This window comes from Rousettus aegyptiacus, unplaced genomic scaffold, assembly GCF_014176215.1.
Source record: "Rousettus aegyptiacus isolate mRouAeg1 unplaced genomic scaffold, mRouAeg1.p scaffold_m13_p_3, whole genome shotgun sequence".
Taxonomy (NCBI): Eukaryota; Metazoa; Chordata; class Mammalia; order Chiroptera; family Pteropodidae; genus Rousettus; species Rousettus aegyptiacus.
In genome coordinates this window covers 713902-730557 of record NW_023416306.1, presented here as the reverse complement: position 1 = coordinate 730557, position 16656 = coordinate 713902, and the positions used below count along the sequence as shown (strand labels likewise).

Below are 16656 nucleotides of genomic sequence, written 5' to 3'. Positions count from 1 at the left end.
CCTGCGTCAGCGGCTCCGGCGCCTGCGTACTCGGGCGCGCCCGCAGGGGCGCCCCTGGCGGCCGGGAGGAGCAGCGGCGGTGCGCCGGGCCCCGCTCAGGGCCGCGGGTTCGAGACCCGGCTCTGGCGCTCGCCGTTTTCGGGCCCTGAGCAAGTGGCTTCCCAAGCCCCGAGTTCTTCGCTATGGGAGTGAGACCAGCGCCCTCCTCAAAGAGCTGGTGGCGGTTTAAGGGAGACAAGGGGGCAAAGGGATGAGCTCTGGCAACAGTGGATATCCAGCGGGGCCTCCAGGACAAATAGCCAGAGGTCAGCTCGGACTGTGTGCACAAGGCGTGGAGCCAGGGTCCTGCCAGGAAGTGCGGGGTGGAGGTCAGAGGTCCAGGGCCAGACCAAGCTCATGGGGAGGCCAGTGGGGGGACCTGGTCCTGGGCGGGGGCTGGGGGAGGCCGGATGTGGACTTCCTGGACCGGGCTCCTGGGCGGCACCGGGCAGTGGACTCCGACCCAGGGCTCAGCCACCCTGCCCTTGGCTCCCCCAGTCCCGTCGCCGTCATTGCCGCCACCATGCTGCCTCCCAGGACTGCGCTTCCCTTGACTCTGCTCCTGGCCGCTGGCTCCCTGGGTCAGAGGGCTCGGAGACCCTCTTGGCCCCTGTCCCCCATCAGCGCCATCCAGCCCAAGGCCAACTTCGATGCTCAGCAGGTCGAGTTGGGGGGAGGTGGGGGTGGCAGGAGGTTGCCCCGCTTCATAGGGGTCAGGCCTGGGTCCCCCGCCCCCTCACGCCCTCCCGCGGCCTGTCCCAGTTTGCAGGGACGTGGCTCCTTGTGGCCGTGGCCTCCTCGTGTCGCTTTCTGCAGGAGCAGGGCCACCGGGCTGAGGCCACCACAATGCAGGTGGCTCCCCAGGGCACAGCCATGGCCATCGACACCCTCCGAAAGCTGTGAGTCCCCAGCCCCACCTGGGCGCCCAGCTTCCACCCCAGCCCCTGCCCCTGGCGTGGCCTGGACTGGCGTTCCACGAGGTGGCCGAGCCCGCTGTGCCTCCCACTCCACACCCCTAGGGACGGCATCTGCTGGCAGGTGCGGCAGCTCTATGGGGCCACGCAGGTCCCAGGGCGCTTCCTGCTGCAAGGTGAGGCGAGGGCAGTGGGAGGAGGGGCCGGGACTGGGCGGGGGGCTGTCGCGCTGGCCTGGCTCTGCCCGGCTCCACCTGCCTCTGTCCAGCTCGAGGCGCCAAGGGGCCAGTGGACGTGGTCGTTGGGGACACGGACTACCAGAGCTTCGCCATCCTGTACCTGGAACGGGCCCGGAAGCTGTCGGTGAAGCTGTACGGTGCGTCCGTGCGGGACCCCGGGCTCCGTGCACACTCGGCCCGTCGGGGCGGCCAGGGAGCCCAGAGGCACACACACACCCTCCTGGCCCTCTCCTGCTAAGCGGGTCCAGGGAGGCGCCCTTGCAGATAGGCCCAGGGGTGGGGACAGAGCCCACAGGGACAGGGATGGGCAGGGGCCAAACAGTGGCCGGGCATGTCACAGACATGCAGACCCTGTCCCAAGAGCACCCTGCCCCCCACCCGTGGGTGCCCCCCCAGGAGTCCTGTGTGTCCCACAGCCCGCTCCCTCCCCGTGGGCGACGCGGCCCTCAACACCTTTGAGCAGCGGGTCCAGGGGGCCAACCTGACCGAGGACCACATTTGGTACTTCCCCAAATACGGTGAGTGGCCCTCGTGGCTGTGGTGGCCTGCCCGCCCTCCCCGTGTGCCCACCCCCGCCGCCCTGACCCCGCCTGGGCCCGCAGGTTTCTGTGACACTGCAGACCAGTTCCACGTCCTGGACGGTGAGTGGCAGCGCGGTAGGCGCGGCGCCGAGGGCGGGCAGGGTGTCCCTCCCTGGCTCAGTGTCGTCTCTGTGCTGCAGAAGTGAGGAGGCCAGCGGCACCCAGTGGAAAAGGAGCGGAGACCCCTCAGTGAGCCCAGCACCCCGCTGGGCCAGGGCTGCCCCACTGGGGACTCCCACTGCCCCCAAAGCTGCCCCGCAGGACTTTGGGGCATCGCCCCATTAAACATGGTCTTTCTCAGCCTGACTCCTACCTGTGCTCGCCGACCCCGGCCTGGGGCCTCTGCCTGTGGCCATCGCATGGGCACATGGGGCTGCTCCCCACAATGGGCCAGAAGAGGCCTCCGCAGGGCGGCAGGCTGGGGAGCGCCGGGCCCTGCTCTCCTGGGCCTCGGTTCCCCCTTCCCAGTCAGGCCCCTTCGGCATGGTCACGGCTGTCCTTTCTCGCGCCCTGACACAGGCCACCATTCTAGAGTGACACGGAACCGCACCCCCGAGCCTCCCTGGCCTCCTGCTGACCCCTGAGTTCCCTCCTGGGAGCCAGGAGCCCAGAGTCCCAGGGGCTCTTGGCCTAGGCAGGACAGGCCACTGGGGAGGAGCAGGAGACCCCATCCTGGTTCCTGGATGTGGCGTCCAGGTCTGGGGTGAGCTGGCATCTGTCCCAGGAGGGCAGGAGGCTGGGCTGCCCGCATGGCCAGGCCAGGGACTGGCAGGTCCAGACAGGACTCGGGACTGGCCTGGGAGCAGGACTGACCTCCTGGGGCTGAGTCCCCTCCTGCATCATCCTGCGTCAGGGAGACCACATGGGCAGGCAGGCGGGGGACACGGAGGTGGGGGTGGGTCTGTACCCGAAGCAGGGGCAAACAGGCCAGCCTACTTCTTGTGCCAGGATTGCGGGGAGCATGAGGGCCCTGGGCATACAGTGGGGAGCCCCTGACACAGACCCGTCAGCCCCCAGGAGCCCACACCCAGGATCTTGGCAGGGCCACAAGCTGGAGAGACCTGGGAGCAAAGTATCCTCTGTAGGGAACTTTCCAGAACACGGGGCTCCAGGCCCAGGGGAGAGGGAGGGCTGAAAGGTAACAGTGTGCTGTGCCCCCGGCGGCGGCCTGGCGGGGCCCCTCTGTGGGCGGGGCCCCTCTGTGGGCGGGGCCCCTCTGTGGGCGGGGCTCCCTGCCGCCCCCCCCCCCACGCAGCGAGGTCCCGGCCACCCCGCCTGTCCCTCCCCAAGGGGCCCCCAACAGTAGAGAGAATGCTGGGAGAGGAGAACCAGAGTTACAACCAAGCGACCCCAGAAGAATCACAGCAAGGTCACTCTGGGACCAGCTGCCGCCTCTCCCTCCAGGTCAGGGGCCGCGGGAGGGGCAGCGACAGCTGCCCCCAGGCTGGAGGGGGACGTTTCGCCCACTGCGGGGACTGGGTCTAGGCTCGGTGCCGCCCGAGCCACGACAGCTCTTGCCGCCCCCGCCGCGTTAAACGGTCGAGGGCCTTCTCGAGGGTAGGGGCCTTCGCGATGTCAACAGCCCCGGCGACCAGAGGGACCGCGCTCCACAAGCGCCCACCTGCGCCCTGACAGGCCTGCGGGCTCCCTGCTCCCCGCGGGAGGCCAGCTGGCCCATCGCCCCGTCAGCCCCTCCGCCCACCCCCAGCTGCGCTGGGCGAGAGCCAGCCCCGTGGGCTGTGCCAGCAAGCGGTGCTGTCCAGAGGGGCACGCAGGCCCAACGCGCCCACCCGTGCTGCCTGGCCCTCCCCCACCCCACCCCTCCCCTGCGTCCCCCGGGACCCAGGACGAGGGCGCCTCCTTCAGGACTCGGGGACGGGTCCGAGGGCACATGGCAGCCCTTCGGTCGGGGCCAGGCTGGGGTCGGAGGGTCAGGAACTGGAGGGCGTGGGTTTGGCCAGGGCTGGCCCTGAAGCCAGCCCTGCGGCCGCCCAGTCGGAAACTCGTGGTGCCGTCCTGATCTAAGCCCTTCTGCGGGGCGCGGGCGGTGCGGCGGCGAGCCCCTCCCCCGGAGCTCGGCCTCCAGGGCTGGCCGCCAGTTGGCCACCAGTGGAGCTGGATGGGGGAGAACTGGATGCGGGACCCCTCCGCCCCCGCCTCCTCCCCCTCAGCAGCCTCCTCCCTGGCTGTGGGGTGGGGGACCAGGCCTCGCAGGTGAGCCGGAGGCTGCAGAGCAGGCCCAGCCGGTGCTGGTCCCTCCCAGCGCCCACCTGCCCGCTTCTCCCCTGGCCCAGCCCAGACCAAGAGGACTGCGGTGGCCAGCGGCCGGGAGGGGCTCCTCTTCCCCAGTGGTTGGGGACCATGCCCCACCCCTCAGGCAGATAGCTAGGGCGGGGGGAGGGGGACGCAGCAGGGGCCTGGCCCCCCAGACTGCAGGGAGAAGGGGAGACCACAGACACCCACATGCCCCAGAGGCCCTGAGGGGGCCTGCATCATGGGGTGCCGCGCCCCGGCGAGCCCCGCCCCGCCCCGTGGTGAAGGGCTCTGCCTTGGGGTGCAGGGGCGGGCACCCCCAGGGCTTCGGAGGACAGGAGGAGGGCTGAGTGTCCAGAGGCCCTCCCGAGTCACCGCCCCGCCCCGTGGTGAAGGGCTCTGCCTTGGGGTGCAGGGGCGGGCACCCCCAGGGCTTCAGAGGACAGAAGGAGGGCTGAGTGTCCAGAGGCCCTCCCGAGTCACCACGAGGCTGAGGCCTCGCAGTCCCACACCAGGTCCTTGGGGCCCGCGTGAGCTGTGGCCAGTGTACTCCCTTCACTGGGGCGGGGGCTCGCATGGGGACAGTCACCTTGCGCTTTCTTTTCATGGGAGTCTAATGAGCTATAATTGAACTTTCAGACGTGCAGGTGAACACTTGTAGCTGTGGGTGAATCATGTTTTTTGCAAATTTATTTGCTTACCTGTCAGCACTGGGCCTGGGGCCCCGTGCAGCCTGGCACCTCGCCCCGCCACTGGGCCACCGCGTGCTTGGGCCGTGCTGGCCGGGAGGCCGTGTGGAGAGACCAGCTGCTCTGACACACTGCTGGCTGCTGCCCCCAAATCCCTGCAGAGCCCCACGACAGAGGCCCCCTGGCTGGCCTGCGCGCACAGAGGCAGCCGGTTTCAGGCCGGAGCGCGGTGGCTGCGGCGAGAGGGCAGGCCGGGCCGCGGAGGGCTCCTTCGGGAAGGTCAGGGGAAATAGGAGGGCTATTTGCAACTGCCCTCGCCCTGGGCCAGAGTGTGCCGGCCAGCGGCACATGGACTGAAGGGGTGTGGACCCCGCACCGCGGGCTCGGCCTTCCAGACCCCTGACGCCTCTGCCCACGGATGACCCGCAGGTGCCAGCTGCAGCCCAGCTGGCACTGGGAACCGCCCACCCCCCGGCAGAGGTCATGCCCTCCTGTGAGGAGAGCAAGGCCGGGGACAGCTAAGTGGCCCGCCTGGGGCTCCAGCTTAGCACAGGCTGCCAGGCCCGGGGCAGGTGAGGGGGGTGCGGGACAGGGGACTTTGGTGGGGGGAGGGGGCCCGGGTCAGGGACTCAGCTGTGATGGCGTCCAGCACCCACGTGCTCAGCTGCCGAGGGCAGGGGGCGTATTTTCCTCTGGTCCCTTCCTCCTGGGGCGGCCAGAGGTGGGGAGGGGGCTGCACCCTCCCCTGCTGGCCCCTGCCCCCAGGACCGGGCATGAGCGCCCACGGCCACTAGGCCGGGCTCCCCCACCCCACGCCCCCTCTGGCTCAGGGTCCCTGCCAACTGCCTCGGCCTCTGAGCACGGCCCCTCCCGGCCCTGTCTGGGCTGCACACACGTGGGGCGGCGTGGGCGCTGGCAGCCCGGGCTCTGCACCGTGTTCCCGCAGCCGGAACGCCCCGGCCTTGACCCCTCAGCCTGAGAGAGTTCCCCGCCTGGGCGCTCTGTCCTCCACCTGGCCACCAGACAGGCCTGGGGCACTCGGAAGGGGGCCAAAGGGGTGCAGCGGAAGTTCCCGGGAGTCGGAAAGCAAGGCCTGAGGACCCCGTGGGCACCCCCGCCCTCCACTGCCTGCCCGCAGCCTCCCGGCGGGACCCAGGTGTCCACCTTTGCCGGCCCACATCTGCGAGGGCGCCCCGCCTGCCCAGCACCCCCCAAGCCCTCCTCCCCCACCTCTCCTGCTGCCAGTCCCAGGAGCAGGGCAGGGTGAGCACGCCCCCCAGGGAGGGGCGCCCGTGGGGGACGGGGTGGGGCCACAAACAGGTGAGTCCCAATCGGCTGCACCGATGGCCACTTCGTCCCTCGGCCCGGCAGCGATGGGGCCTCTGGGCGCCCTGTGGGTGGCGCTTGCCCTGCTGCGGGCTGCGAAGGCTCAGACCTCGAAGACCTCTCCGACCGTCGTCATTCCGGTCTTGCAGAGTTTTCAGGAGGACCAGGTCTGGGGGCTGGGAGGGAGGGGGCGGCAGCCAGCCCTGTGCTGACCGGGGCCCAGCCCTGCCCCCGGCTTCCCCCACCATGGAGACCCCCAGCCTGCACCAGGAAGGAACCCTGCACAGACCCTGGGTCAGCACCCCCTCCTGTGACCCGCCAGTCCCCGCGAGGTGAGAACGCCTCGGCCCCTCCTCACAGACAGGGAAACTGAGGCTCAGAGAGGCCTGCTGCTGGCCAGCGTCGCCATTCAGGCTGGGAGCCCACGCCTGGCGGGGCCCCTGCGGCCACCCTGGGTTCTGCCCACCTCGCCCCTGCAGTTCCAGGGAGAGTGGTTTGTCCTCGGCCTGGCGGGCAGCTCCTACAGGACAGTGGACAGGTTCCTCCTGAGCCCTTTCATCGCGACGTTCGAGCTGAAGGAGAACAGCCGCCTCGAGGTGTCCTACGCCATGATGCGGTGAGCGCGGCCCGGGGCCAGTGGCCCTGTGGCTCAGGTGCACCCTGGGGTCCTCCTCTAACGCCGAGGCCAGCACAGGCAGACCGCTGGCGACCTACCCCAGGTCTGGGGGCGCACACAGAAAAGCGGGGCGCTGGCTGGAGCACGGACCGGGAGGAGCCCGCGGGCTGGGGGCTCAGGTCGCCTGGGTCCAGGAGCCCCCAGAATCATGACCGGGGCCTCGCGCCCCTTACCCGCCTCTGCTCCGCCGGCCCCCAGCCTCTCCTGCGTCCAGGATAGGTCTGTGCCTCCGCCAGCCCGGCAGGACACGTGTGCCCCTTCGCGACCCTCACTGTGTCCCAGGGGACACACTCTGCTCGGCTGGCTGGATACAGTGGCTGCCCCCTAGCTAGGGAGAAGGGGGGGCCTCCGTGGACAGCCCCCTTCGGGGGCGCTGCTGCCGGGAGGGCTTCCTTACCCCGCAGCCGCGCGGGCGGAGAGAGCCGAGACCTCCGGTCATGGTTGCTTGGTTGCAAGTAACACAGAGCGGGAAGCTCAAGCAAGGCAGGTGTGCCACGTGGACCCAGAGGGGAGACCGGAACCCCTGGGGCGCCGGCTCTCGGTGGAGGTGGGTGACGGGGAGCAAGGAACCAGTGCAGACGCCCCTGGAGCCCGCGGGCAGCTTCGGGCCTCCCCGCCGGCAGGGAAGGGTGCAGGCCCAGCACAGGGCAGTGGCCGCGGCCGCCCTCCCGCCTGCCCCGTGTGGCCACATCCCAGGCTGCGGCTGGGGGCTGGGAGACCCCCGGAGGGGCCTTGCCGCTTCCTCCCCACTGCACGCCCGTGTGCTCCTCCGTCCTGCTCTGGGCTCAGCGGGGCCACAGCTCACACCTCCCTGCTCCGAGGGGACGTGGGCCGGCCTGAAGGGGCACGGGGTGGCCACGGCGACCCTGGAGAGGGCACCGAGCCTCCAGCCCTTGGAGCACGAGCCCCTCCGTCACACGCGACGGCTGAGCCCCTTCAGGGGCTCCCCTGGGGCGGAGCGCCCAGCAGCCAGCAGAGCCCAGAACCCGCCTCCTCTGCCCGCCCCGGTCACAGGCATGGGCGCTGCATCACCTGGTCCCACGTGCTGACTCCCATGGCCCAGCCCGGGAAGTTCTCAGTGGACAACAGTGGGAGTGAGTCAGCGGGATGCGGGGCGGGGGCTGGGGTGCTGGCGGGCGGCCGCTGACCTGGGGCCGTGCGCCCCGCCCCGCCCCCGCAGCACCCAGGGCCGAGCTGCAGGTGCAGGAGACCAACTACAGCACGTTCGCGCTGGTGCTGTTCCAGGGGCGGCCAGGGGGCTGGCCGGACATCCGGGTCAACCTGCTGTGTGAGCCCCGCGTCCCCGCCCCCCGCCCCGCCCCCGGGGGCCAGGGAGGGGCAGCCCGGGCGATGCTCCTGGCCGAGGCGGGCGGGAAGGAGGGGGGGTGCTCCTGGCCGAGGAGGGGGCGCGCTGGGCGGTGCTCTTGGCCGAGGCAGGGCGGGGGGGGGGGGGGGGGGGGGCTCCTGGCCGAGCAGGGGGCGCGCTGGGCCAGGACGCCCGGCGCCCAGGCCCGCCCCCAGTGCTGAGGGCCGCGCCGTGTTCTTGGGCCCCAGGCAGAGCGTGGGAGATTCGGGCCGAGGTGCTGGACCGATTCGTCTGCCTGGTCAGAGCCAAGGGCCTGTCCAAGAACAACGTGGTCTTCCCAGACTTGACAGGTAGCCGCTCAGGGCGGGCTGGGCCTGGCCGGCCGTGGACCGCGTGGCGCTGGGCTTCAAAACTCCCCTGGGAGCCCGTGAGCAGGCACGGCCCGCATGCGGGCCCACGCGTGGGGGCCCGGCGGCCACGGGGTCCAGCCTGGGCGCAAACTGCGGGGCTCCTGGCTCCTTGGTCTCTGCCTCCGCCCGGGTCCCCCTCCTGGGCCATCTCCTCCCGCAGAAGGGCTTCCCACTGTGCTCCTGCATTTCCTGCCTCTGCCCCTCTATGTGTGCATGCCACTTGCACACCTGTGCACACACGTGTGCACAGGGAGAAATGCACACTCATGCACCATACTGTGTTCTGCCCCCAGGCACGTGTGCACCCACATTCACCAGCACACACACTGCTCCTGGCCACGGGGGTATGCTGAGTCTAGGGCCCGTGTGGGCTTCCCCAGACCCTGGCTGGGGGCGAGGGAGCCTCCTGGCATCCTGGGGGTGTGTCCCGCAGCACCCTGCCCGCTGCACCGGCCCCCTTCCCTGTCTCATCTGTCCGTCCACCTGTCCCTCCGGTGACAGCCAGGAAGCTGCTTCTGTCTGCCTTGCTGCCGCCCCCGCCCCCCACCCACACCTGCCTGCGTCTCTCCCCCCTCCTCACCCGAGGCTCTGTCTCCCCATCAGGCTGGTCACCCATCCAAGGCACCTGTTGAAGGATGAAGTGCCCCCTGCCCCCACGCCAGGCCCTGCCTCACAGCGTGAACAGCCATGACCTCGATGGCCAAGAGCAGCACAGGACACTCTCGGGACCCACATGGTGCCCCCCGGCCCAAACTCCAGGCAGGTGCACACAGACCCACGCCAGATGGGGGCGTCAGGCACAGGGCAGAGGACGGGGGGGGGGGGGCGGCCGCCCGCCTTCTGCTGCAGCCTGCTGTCCTGCCCCCTTCCTGGCCCCTGTAGGATTAAGTAATTTCCTTATTACATCATGTTCTCCCTTATTAGCTCGTCAGCGTGGTTTTTTCTCTTCTTAACTCTCTCGTTCATGGGTACGTACACAGCTCGGTGGCATCAGGCACAGCCACACTGTGTGTGGCCATCACCACCGTTGCCTCCAGGACTTTCTCATCTTCCCAACTGGAACTCTGTCCCCGTTAAACCCTCATCCCCAGCCCCGCCCCCAGCCTGGCCCCACCGCCTGCTTCCTGTCTCTGTGGATCTGACCCCTCTGGGGACCTCCCGTGAGTGGGTCCCATGGGATGTGTCCTTCTGTGACTGGCTCGCTTCACTGAGCACCATGTCCTCCAGGTCCATCCACGCCGTGGCCGGTGTCGGGACTTCCTTCCTTTTAAGGCTGAGCGGCAGTCCGCCGTGGGGCTGGGCCCTGTCTGGTGGGTCCTGTCCTCTGGGTGGCCCCTGCGGTCCCTCCGCCCCTGGGCTGCTGGGAGTGGAGCCCGGCGGCCGTGAACGCAGGAGCGCCGGCCTCGCTCCAGGCCCTGTGAGCAGGTCGTGAGTCATTGCTGTTGAGTGTGAATCAGTGAGCCTCTGGGCCGTGCAGCTGCACGCTCCGAGCGTCCCGGTCTGGTCACGTGCTTTAGTTCTGCACGGCCTTTGTGCCCCCCCCACACCCTGGGGCCACGCGGGCCCGGGGTCACCGCGGCCCCACATCTCGCTGTCCTCTGCACCGCGATCTCTCCGGGTCGGAGTTTTTAAGTTCCAGATCTGTTGGTGAAGAATTCCTTTGGGATTTTTTTTCTGACAACAGTCCTTATTTAGTCTTCATTTCTACGATAAGAACCCTGTTCAAGCGGGTCTGACAAACACTCTGATGGACGCAGCGCAGCCATGCCCGGCGGAGCTCTGCCGCAGGCAGACACCTGTGCAAACAGCCCAGCTCAGCAGGACGCGCCTGCGCCCCAGAGGCCCGCGAGCCCGCCCACCCGCGTTCAGGCCCCCGCCCCGCAGCCCTGGCCTCCCTGGATTCCTGCCTCCCACCCTCCCACCGCGGAGCAGTTTGGCCTGCTTTGAAATCGCACCCCCTGCGGGAGCCTTCTGTGTTTTACCCAGGCCCAGGCCACCCCACCCAGCGACTCTGAGGTCATGGGTCAGCGGTGTCTTCCTCCCAACCCCACCTCCCCACTTTGGGCGCGGCTTCCAGTGGGAGTGGGTCTGGGACTAGAAAAGACATGTCTGGGGGCCAGCGGGGCCTCTGCTTCCTGCCGGCTCACGTGACAGTGTGGCCGAGGACTCCCAGGCTGTCCCCTCGTGGACAGGACGGCACGCGGCTGCGAGGCGGGGGGAAGGCCGTGCCCGGCTGCAGGAGTGAGGGGCGGGAGCCCAGTTGGTCTCGGCCATGCAGACAGCGGCAGCGGGGACAGGGTTCAGGGTCAGACACGGATGACGGCGTGTCCGGCTTGGGAGCCGGGAGCGGCATCACTGTGACTTTGTCAAGTTAAAGCTATAAACGGTGGTGTTGACCAGTCACGACAGAATATACATACATGTCCACACATATGTCCACAGACATGTACACACAACACACATGCACACACGTGCACATGCACACACGTGCACACACTGTGCGCCCATAGATATGTACACACGCATGTGTGCATATACACACATGCACACATGCATGCATAAGCACACATGCACACAGGCACACTGCACGCACACCCACATACACATGCGCGCGCGCGTGTGTACATGTGACATGCACACATGTACACACGTGTCCACACATATACACTCCGTGTGGTTCCTCATGTCCCAGGACTGGCTCTGGGTCGTGCCCCATATCCCTCTGCACACGCACATTCTTGATCGGAAGCACTTGAAGTCTCGTGAGCCGCCCAGCTTTCAGGGTGCTGACCCCGCCCATGAATGCGGGAGGAAGGGGACCTCCACAGCAGGGGGCGCTGCTCACTCCCATCCTGGGCGGTGGTTTTGGGGATCAGAGTGAAGCCCTGTGGAAGCCGGGACAGGGGTGCAGCCTCGGGGGTCCATGGCGGCCAGCCCAGCAGACGAGCGGGGCCGGGGGAGACCAGGAGAGGCCACGCGGCAGGTGCCCGGCCTGTGACCCAGCGTGCCAGGCTCTGGGCATATGGGGACACCGAGGCGGAGGGTCATGCAGGGCACAGGCCAGACTGCAGGCCTCGGGGGGAGGAGCGTCACCGAGGAGAGGGCCTGGGCAGTGGAGACCCCGCGGGGAGGGCCGGGAGGGAACGGTGTGGAGCATGGACGAGGCAGGAGATGTCTTAGCACGCGAGGGGTGGCCACAGCACCTGGCGAGGCCGCTGGCTGGGGCCGCGGGGCCGCCCCGCCTGCCCCGGGCTCTGCGGGTGGCGGGCTCAGGTCTCTTTATCTTGGCCCCAGAATCTGTCGTCATCTGGGCCTGCCGGGCCGGACCAGCTCTGTGGGGCTCCAGAGCTCACTGCCGGAGGGAGGGAGCAGTGTGCGGGGTGATCGGGGCGCAGTGGGGGTCCTGAGCAGTTGGCCTGGTGGACATCCCTGTGGGTGCCCTTCCCACCCTCCCTGCCCTGTGGGGGTCCCACGGCCACGCCCACTCCGCCCTGGCAAAGCATCTGTGCACACGAAGACGTACAAACACAGAGACCTACACACGCACACATGCGTAGGCACGCACACGCACTCACACACGCACACACACTTGTGCACACATGCATGCACACTTGCACTCACACACATGCACAGACACACACTCGCACACACACACACTTGCACACGCGCGCGCACTTGTGCACTCACACACACACTTGCACTCACACATATGCACAGGCACACACACTCGCACACGCACACACACTCGCACTCACACACACATATGCACGGGCACACACACTCGCACACGCACGCACTTGCACGCATGCACACACGTGCACTCACACACGCGCACTCCCGCGCTCACACTCGCACACGGGCACACGCACGTCCGCGCCCCGGTCGTGCGACTGGCACGCCACTGCCCGCGTGTGTGCACGGCCCCCGCCGCTGCACCCTCCGGGAGGAATGCTCTGGCAGAGGCGGCTTTGTTGTGAAGGAACTTATCTCATGTCTTAGGTTTGTGCGGATTAACAGGGAGCTGGGTTTTTCCACCCTGTCAGCTGCCAGGACTCCGGGCCCCGGACAGCAGACGTCCCTCGAGACGACTGTGCACGTCGGCGAGGTCCCCGGGCTCCGTCCCCATGCGCGAGGCTGGGCTGAGCGGCGCAGGCCGCCCTGGAGCTGGCCGTGGGGGACGCTGGCGGAAGGCCTGGGCCGTCCCTGGAAGCAGACCCCGCTCTGGGCGGCGCGACAGGCCTTGATCCCAGGCCCCACGCCCACCCCCAGGGGCCTCGTCTCGGGCCTTCTTCAGGTCCTGCTCTCTGTGAAGGGCAGTGGCCGTGTGCAGGGGCCGCCTGCTCGTCTGCACACGGGTGTGCGCGCGTGCGCACGCCGAGTGGACGCACGAAGCGTGTCCCCGGGCGCGGGCTCTCGTTCCTGGCCCGCTCTCTCCTCAGCTTCCCCTGTGGCCGACGGCCCAAGCCGCCCCCCTGTCCGCGGGAAGGTGGAGCCCAGCCCGGCTACCCGCTGACCCGTCCTCACTGCCTTCTTGGCTTTGCTTATGCCCCGTCCCCTGAGGCCACATCTGTCTCCACTTCCCTCCCTCACCAGAAATAAACACTCGGTGCCAGGAGGAGTCGGCATGACTGCTAGACCCGTGTGGTGGGTGGCGGCTCGTGCAGCACCCGGTCCAGGCCCAGACGACGTGGGTGCTCACTTAACCCTCCAGCAGCCTCCCCCTGCGGGCTGGCACTCTCCTGGCCTGGCCTGGGCTATCCAGGCCATCTGGCTGGACATGTCACACACAGGCCACTTTCGATGGCATCCAGCAGAGGCCAGCTATGGGCCTGGGGAGCAGGGAGTGTGGGGTGACCCCAAAGGGCCCCCCACGGTGCCAGGATGGAGGCCTGTGAGCTAGGTGCCCTCCGTCCCGCCCCATGGGACCCAGCACCCACGGCCCCACTGGGCGCCCACCCTGCTGCAGGTCCTGCTCAGAGCTGGGGTCACCTCATGCCTGAAGTGAAAGGCAGGTGCGCTCATCTCGGGGGCGTGCTTAGGCCGAAAACCAAGAAAGGACCCTGGGCCCAGCTCGAGAGGCGTCCCCACCGACCCCGGCGGGACCAGGAGTCCTGCAGACAGCTGGGCCAGTGGACCCACCGGGCACAGAGGTGAGAAAAGAGAGCCGGACCCAGGAGACTGCTCTGGCCGGCGGGCAAGGCCCTGCCCCTCACGGTCCTGTGGGAGGGGTGCCCAGCCGGCCAGGGAGCAGGCGGGAGGGCGAGCTCGAGCCTGACCACCCACGGCCGGGCTGGGTGCTTCTGGGAGCCGTCACCCCGGCAGCCCTAACTCCGAGCGAATGGGCCATGGCCGCCCCTCCTGCGCCCGGCCCTGGGGTTCTCAGGCTGCAGACTCGGGGCCCCCACTTGGAGGCGTGGCCACACTGTTCCCCTGTTCCCCGCAGCTCCGCTTCTGGTTCGCCTCTGCGGGCACCTGGCGATGGCCGTCTCTGACCCTGGCTCCCCCGGCCGTCTTTTCTGCCACAGCCCTGGAGCTGGGGCGGGGGGGCAGCTGGGAGGTTGAGCCCTTCGGAAATTTTGAAGAATATTCTAAGAGCTTCTCGGTAACTCAGGGCGCTCTACCCTTTCTCCACTTAAAATCCTTTGGGGATCGACCAGCCAGTCCCCCCAACATCTCCCCCTGGGAGGAGTACCGGGGTGGGGGTGCGGCTTGAGGGGGTGCGGTGGGTGCACTGGAGCAGCTGCTGGCCACCAGCTCAGGCGCCCTCAAGGCCCTTCCTGCAGGTCGGGGTGGGGGGGGGACAACAAGGTTCCTGTGAGTCCCACCCAAGGCCAGCGGACACGCCACAGGTCATCAAAAGGCCACCAGGCATGGGGACAGCCGTGGGCCCTGGAGAGTGAACCGTTTCTGCAGGACGCTGCGGGGCGCCGGGGTCTGTCGCCGCCCAGGCTGAGATCCGGCAGAGGCCCTGGGCTTGCCTCCACCCTGCCGGCCAGAGGCGGGGGATGGTCTCGATGACCTCTCGAGGACGAGGCCCACTCCTTGCAGCCCAGTGTCCAGACAGCAGGTGGCGCGGTGGCCTTCCCGCCCCGGCCGCCCGGCAGGTGCCCCCGGGCGGGGTCCGGGGGATCTGCCACCTCAGCTCTGCTTCTGCTGTGCTCAGCTCACGTGCCCGGCTCGGGCCCCCGCCCGCTGGGCCCGCGGGAGGCTGAGCCGCGCCGCGTCCAGAGCTGCCCAGATGCAGCCACGTGCCTGCAGGGGGGAGGCTGACCTGGGAGCATGGCAGGTCAGCCTCCCGGGGGTCTCTCCCTGCGCTCGACCCCGCGTGGGGGTCCTCAGAGGCCAGCATCTGCTCACGGGCTCAGAGCAGACATCCTGCCGCCCGGGGCCGGAAGGTCCACTCAGACGCCCCACCAGCTCCGTCCCCCTGAGAACCAGGAGCGGTGCGGGCTCTGGGGCACAGGGCGTCTGCTCGCAGCGGTGCCGGGCCAGGCCTCGCCGCCCCCGCGTCCGGCACACACCCTCCCCCTGCGTCGGGCCCAGCAGGGGCCTCCGGGAGGTGCAGGGGCCCAGCTCAGGCGGCGCTGACCACACGCAAGGCCGAGCCCAGAGCAGAGCACAGGGGCACAGAGTCCCGCGGGGTCCCGGTGCCCGCCCACCACCCCGCACCTCCATCCCGCACAGCCCCGGTGCCAGCCCGGTCCTGCCTGGGCCCGGGAAGACGCGAATCGCCTGCCCCCGTGCCGAGCGTGTGCCGAGTGTGCCCCAAACAGGGTCTCAGGGCAGGTGCCTGGGGCCTACTTCCTAAGCCCCGAAATCGGGCCCCAGGTCCTCTGCAGCTGGGCTGGATGGACGCCTGACCAAGCCCGCCTGTGCTCGGGGACCCCCGCAGTCCGGGAGGGACAGCTGGTGGGAGGGGAGTGGGGAAGAGAGGGGGCCGGGCGGTGGCCTCAGCCGGGCGGTGGCCTCAGCCCAGCCCTGCCCACAGGGCCTACAGAGGTTGCTAGGAGCAGACCCACCCAGGTCCCTCCCCGAGTCCCTGTGAGGTGGGAGTACCCTCTCTGCCCCTGCACAGATCGGAAAGAGAGGCTCAGAGAGGCTGGACACGCGCCAGGGTCACCCTGTGCCTGCCTGGTGGCCTCTGGCACTTGCCAGCTCCATCGCGGCAGCCAGGGGTGGCGGGGGTGGCGGGAGGAACAGGGAACGGGGCGATTCGGCCCCACCCCTGGCCCCCCACAGGTCCTGGGACGGGTGGGCGTTTGCAGGCCTCCCACCTAGAGATGTAGCCACCGCCTGCCAGGGGCAGGAGCACCTCTCCGGGGGAGCACCAGGGGCTGCCCGGCCCGCCCCGCCGCTCCAAACGCACCGTGTGCCCGCGTGCACACGCACATTTGTCACACGCTCATTCATTCGCTCATCTGTTTGCTTCGCTCAGGCTTCCTGGGCACCTGCGTTCACAGGGCGCCGGTGGGGATGGACACGGGTCCCCGTGAAACAAGACGGAGAGGTCAGGGCTGTCCTGGAGCAGAAGGAGGGAGCGGTCAGGGCTGTCCTGGAGCAGGAGGGACGCTGGGTCCACCTAGAGCCTCATCTGGGCCTTCACGGAAGGCTTCCTGGAGGTGGTGTCTAGGTGCAGTCTTGGAGGAGCCAACCAGCCAGAACCGGTGGCAGGGGTACTAGGGGAGGGGCTGGAGGGCTCAGAATCAGAGGCAGCTGCCCCTTCAGCCATCAGTGGGGTGGGACGGTGGGCTGCAGCCCCGGGGACCAGCGCACCTGGGGCTGGTGGGCGCAAGCAGAGTGTGGGGCGGGCAGAGGACTTGGAGAGGGGCCGCAGATACTCCCCGAAGGCCCGGCTCTGGCCACCACTGGGTGGGCTTGGGGAGTGAGGAGCAGAGGAGGGGCAGGTTTGGGAAGCTGAGTTTGGGGTGTCAGGGGCAGGGTGAGAAGGTGGGGTCGGGAGTGGCTCAAGAGCTGGGGTCCCTGGCATGGCGCAGACGGAGACCTCGGAGGGCGAATCGCCCAGGAGAGGGTGCAGGGAGGGGCCGATGAGGTAAGAGGGTCTTGTCGCCCGGGTGTGCAGGGGGAGCAGCCTGGGGAGGGAGGGCCCGAGAGGGGGCCCATGGCCCAGAGGGAAGCCAGGCTGGCCCGAGCGTGGCGGGGAGGGGGTGGGCAGGGCCACAGGGCCCGGCCCCTCCGCAGCCCCCTCACCTGGCTGCTCTCCAC

At 69.0% G+C, this 16656-nt stretch overlaps 2 protein-coding genes across 4 annotated transcripts; both read left to right on the top strand.

Annotated features, from left to right (window-relative positions):
* Positions 1 to 112: 112 nt before the first annotated feature.
* Positions 113 to 2073, top strand: C8G (complement C8 gamma chain). 3 transcript variants are annotated; one of them, XM_016131012.2, is made up of 8 exons: positions 165 to 305; positions 538 to 700; positions 802 to 938; positions 1059 to 1129; positions 1222 to 1329; positions 1609 to 1710; positions 1795 to 1833; positions 1914 to 2073. In XM_016131012.2, exons 2-8 carry the CDS (start codon positions 563 to 565, stop codon positions 1964 to 1966), a joined length of 648 nt encoding a protein of 215 aa, XP_015986498.2. In that variant the 5' UTR covers positions 165 to 305; positions 538 to 562; the 3' UTR covers positions 1967 to 2073. The 3 variants fall into 3 exon arrangements, with proteins under 3 accessions (XP_015986496.2, XP_015986498.2, XP_015986497.2); XM_016131011.2 differs by having other exon boundaries at positions 258 to 368; XM_016131010.2 differs by having other exon boundaries at positions 113 to 700.
* Positions 2074 to 5349: 3276 nt separating this feature from the next.
* Positions 5350 to 9344, top strand: LCN12 (lipocalin 12). Its single transcript, XM_016130934.2, has 6 exons — positions 5350 to 6208; positions 6521 to 6657; positions 7732 to 7811; positions 7898 to 8005; positions 8272 to 8373; positions 9037 to 9344. Exons 1-6 carry the CDS (start codon positions 6059 to 6061, stop codon positions 9063 to 9065), a joined length of 606 nt encoding a protein of 201 aa, XP_015986420.2. The 5' UTR covers positions 5350 to 6058; the 3' UTR covers positions 9066 to 9344.
* The last annotated feature ends 7312 nt before the right edge of the window (positions 9345 to 16656 follow it).

Excerpts from the sequence above, each read along its gene's own strand:
- C8G (XM_016131010.2), top strand. The coding sequence starts at position 251 with ATGAGCTCTGGCAACAGTGGATATCCAGCGGGGCCTCCAGGACAAATA. Across the intron at positions 939-1,058 it reads ATCGACACCCTCCGAAAGCT|GGACGGCATCTGCTGGCAGG; the intron begins GTGAGTCCCCAG and ends CCACACCCCTAG. Across the intron at positions 1,834-1,913 it reads CCAGTTCCACGTCCTGGACG|AAGTGAGGAGGCCAGCGGCA; the intron begins GTGAGTGGCAGC and ends TCTGTGCTGCAG.
- LCN12 (XM_016130934.2), top strand. The coding sequence starts at position 6,059 with ATGGCCACTTCGTCCCTCGGCCCGGCAGCGATGGGGCCTCTGGGCGCC. Across the intron at positions 6,209-6,520 it reads AGAGTTTTCAGGAGGACCAG|TTCCAGGGAGAGTGGTTTGT; the intron begins GTCTGGGGGCTG and ends TCGCCCCTGCAG. Across the intron at positions 7,812-7,897 it reads CTCAGTGGACAACAGTGGGA|CACCCAGGGCCGAGCTGCAG; the intron begins GTGAGTCAGCGG and ends CCGCCCCCGCAG.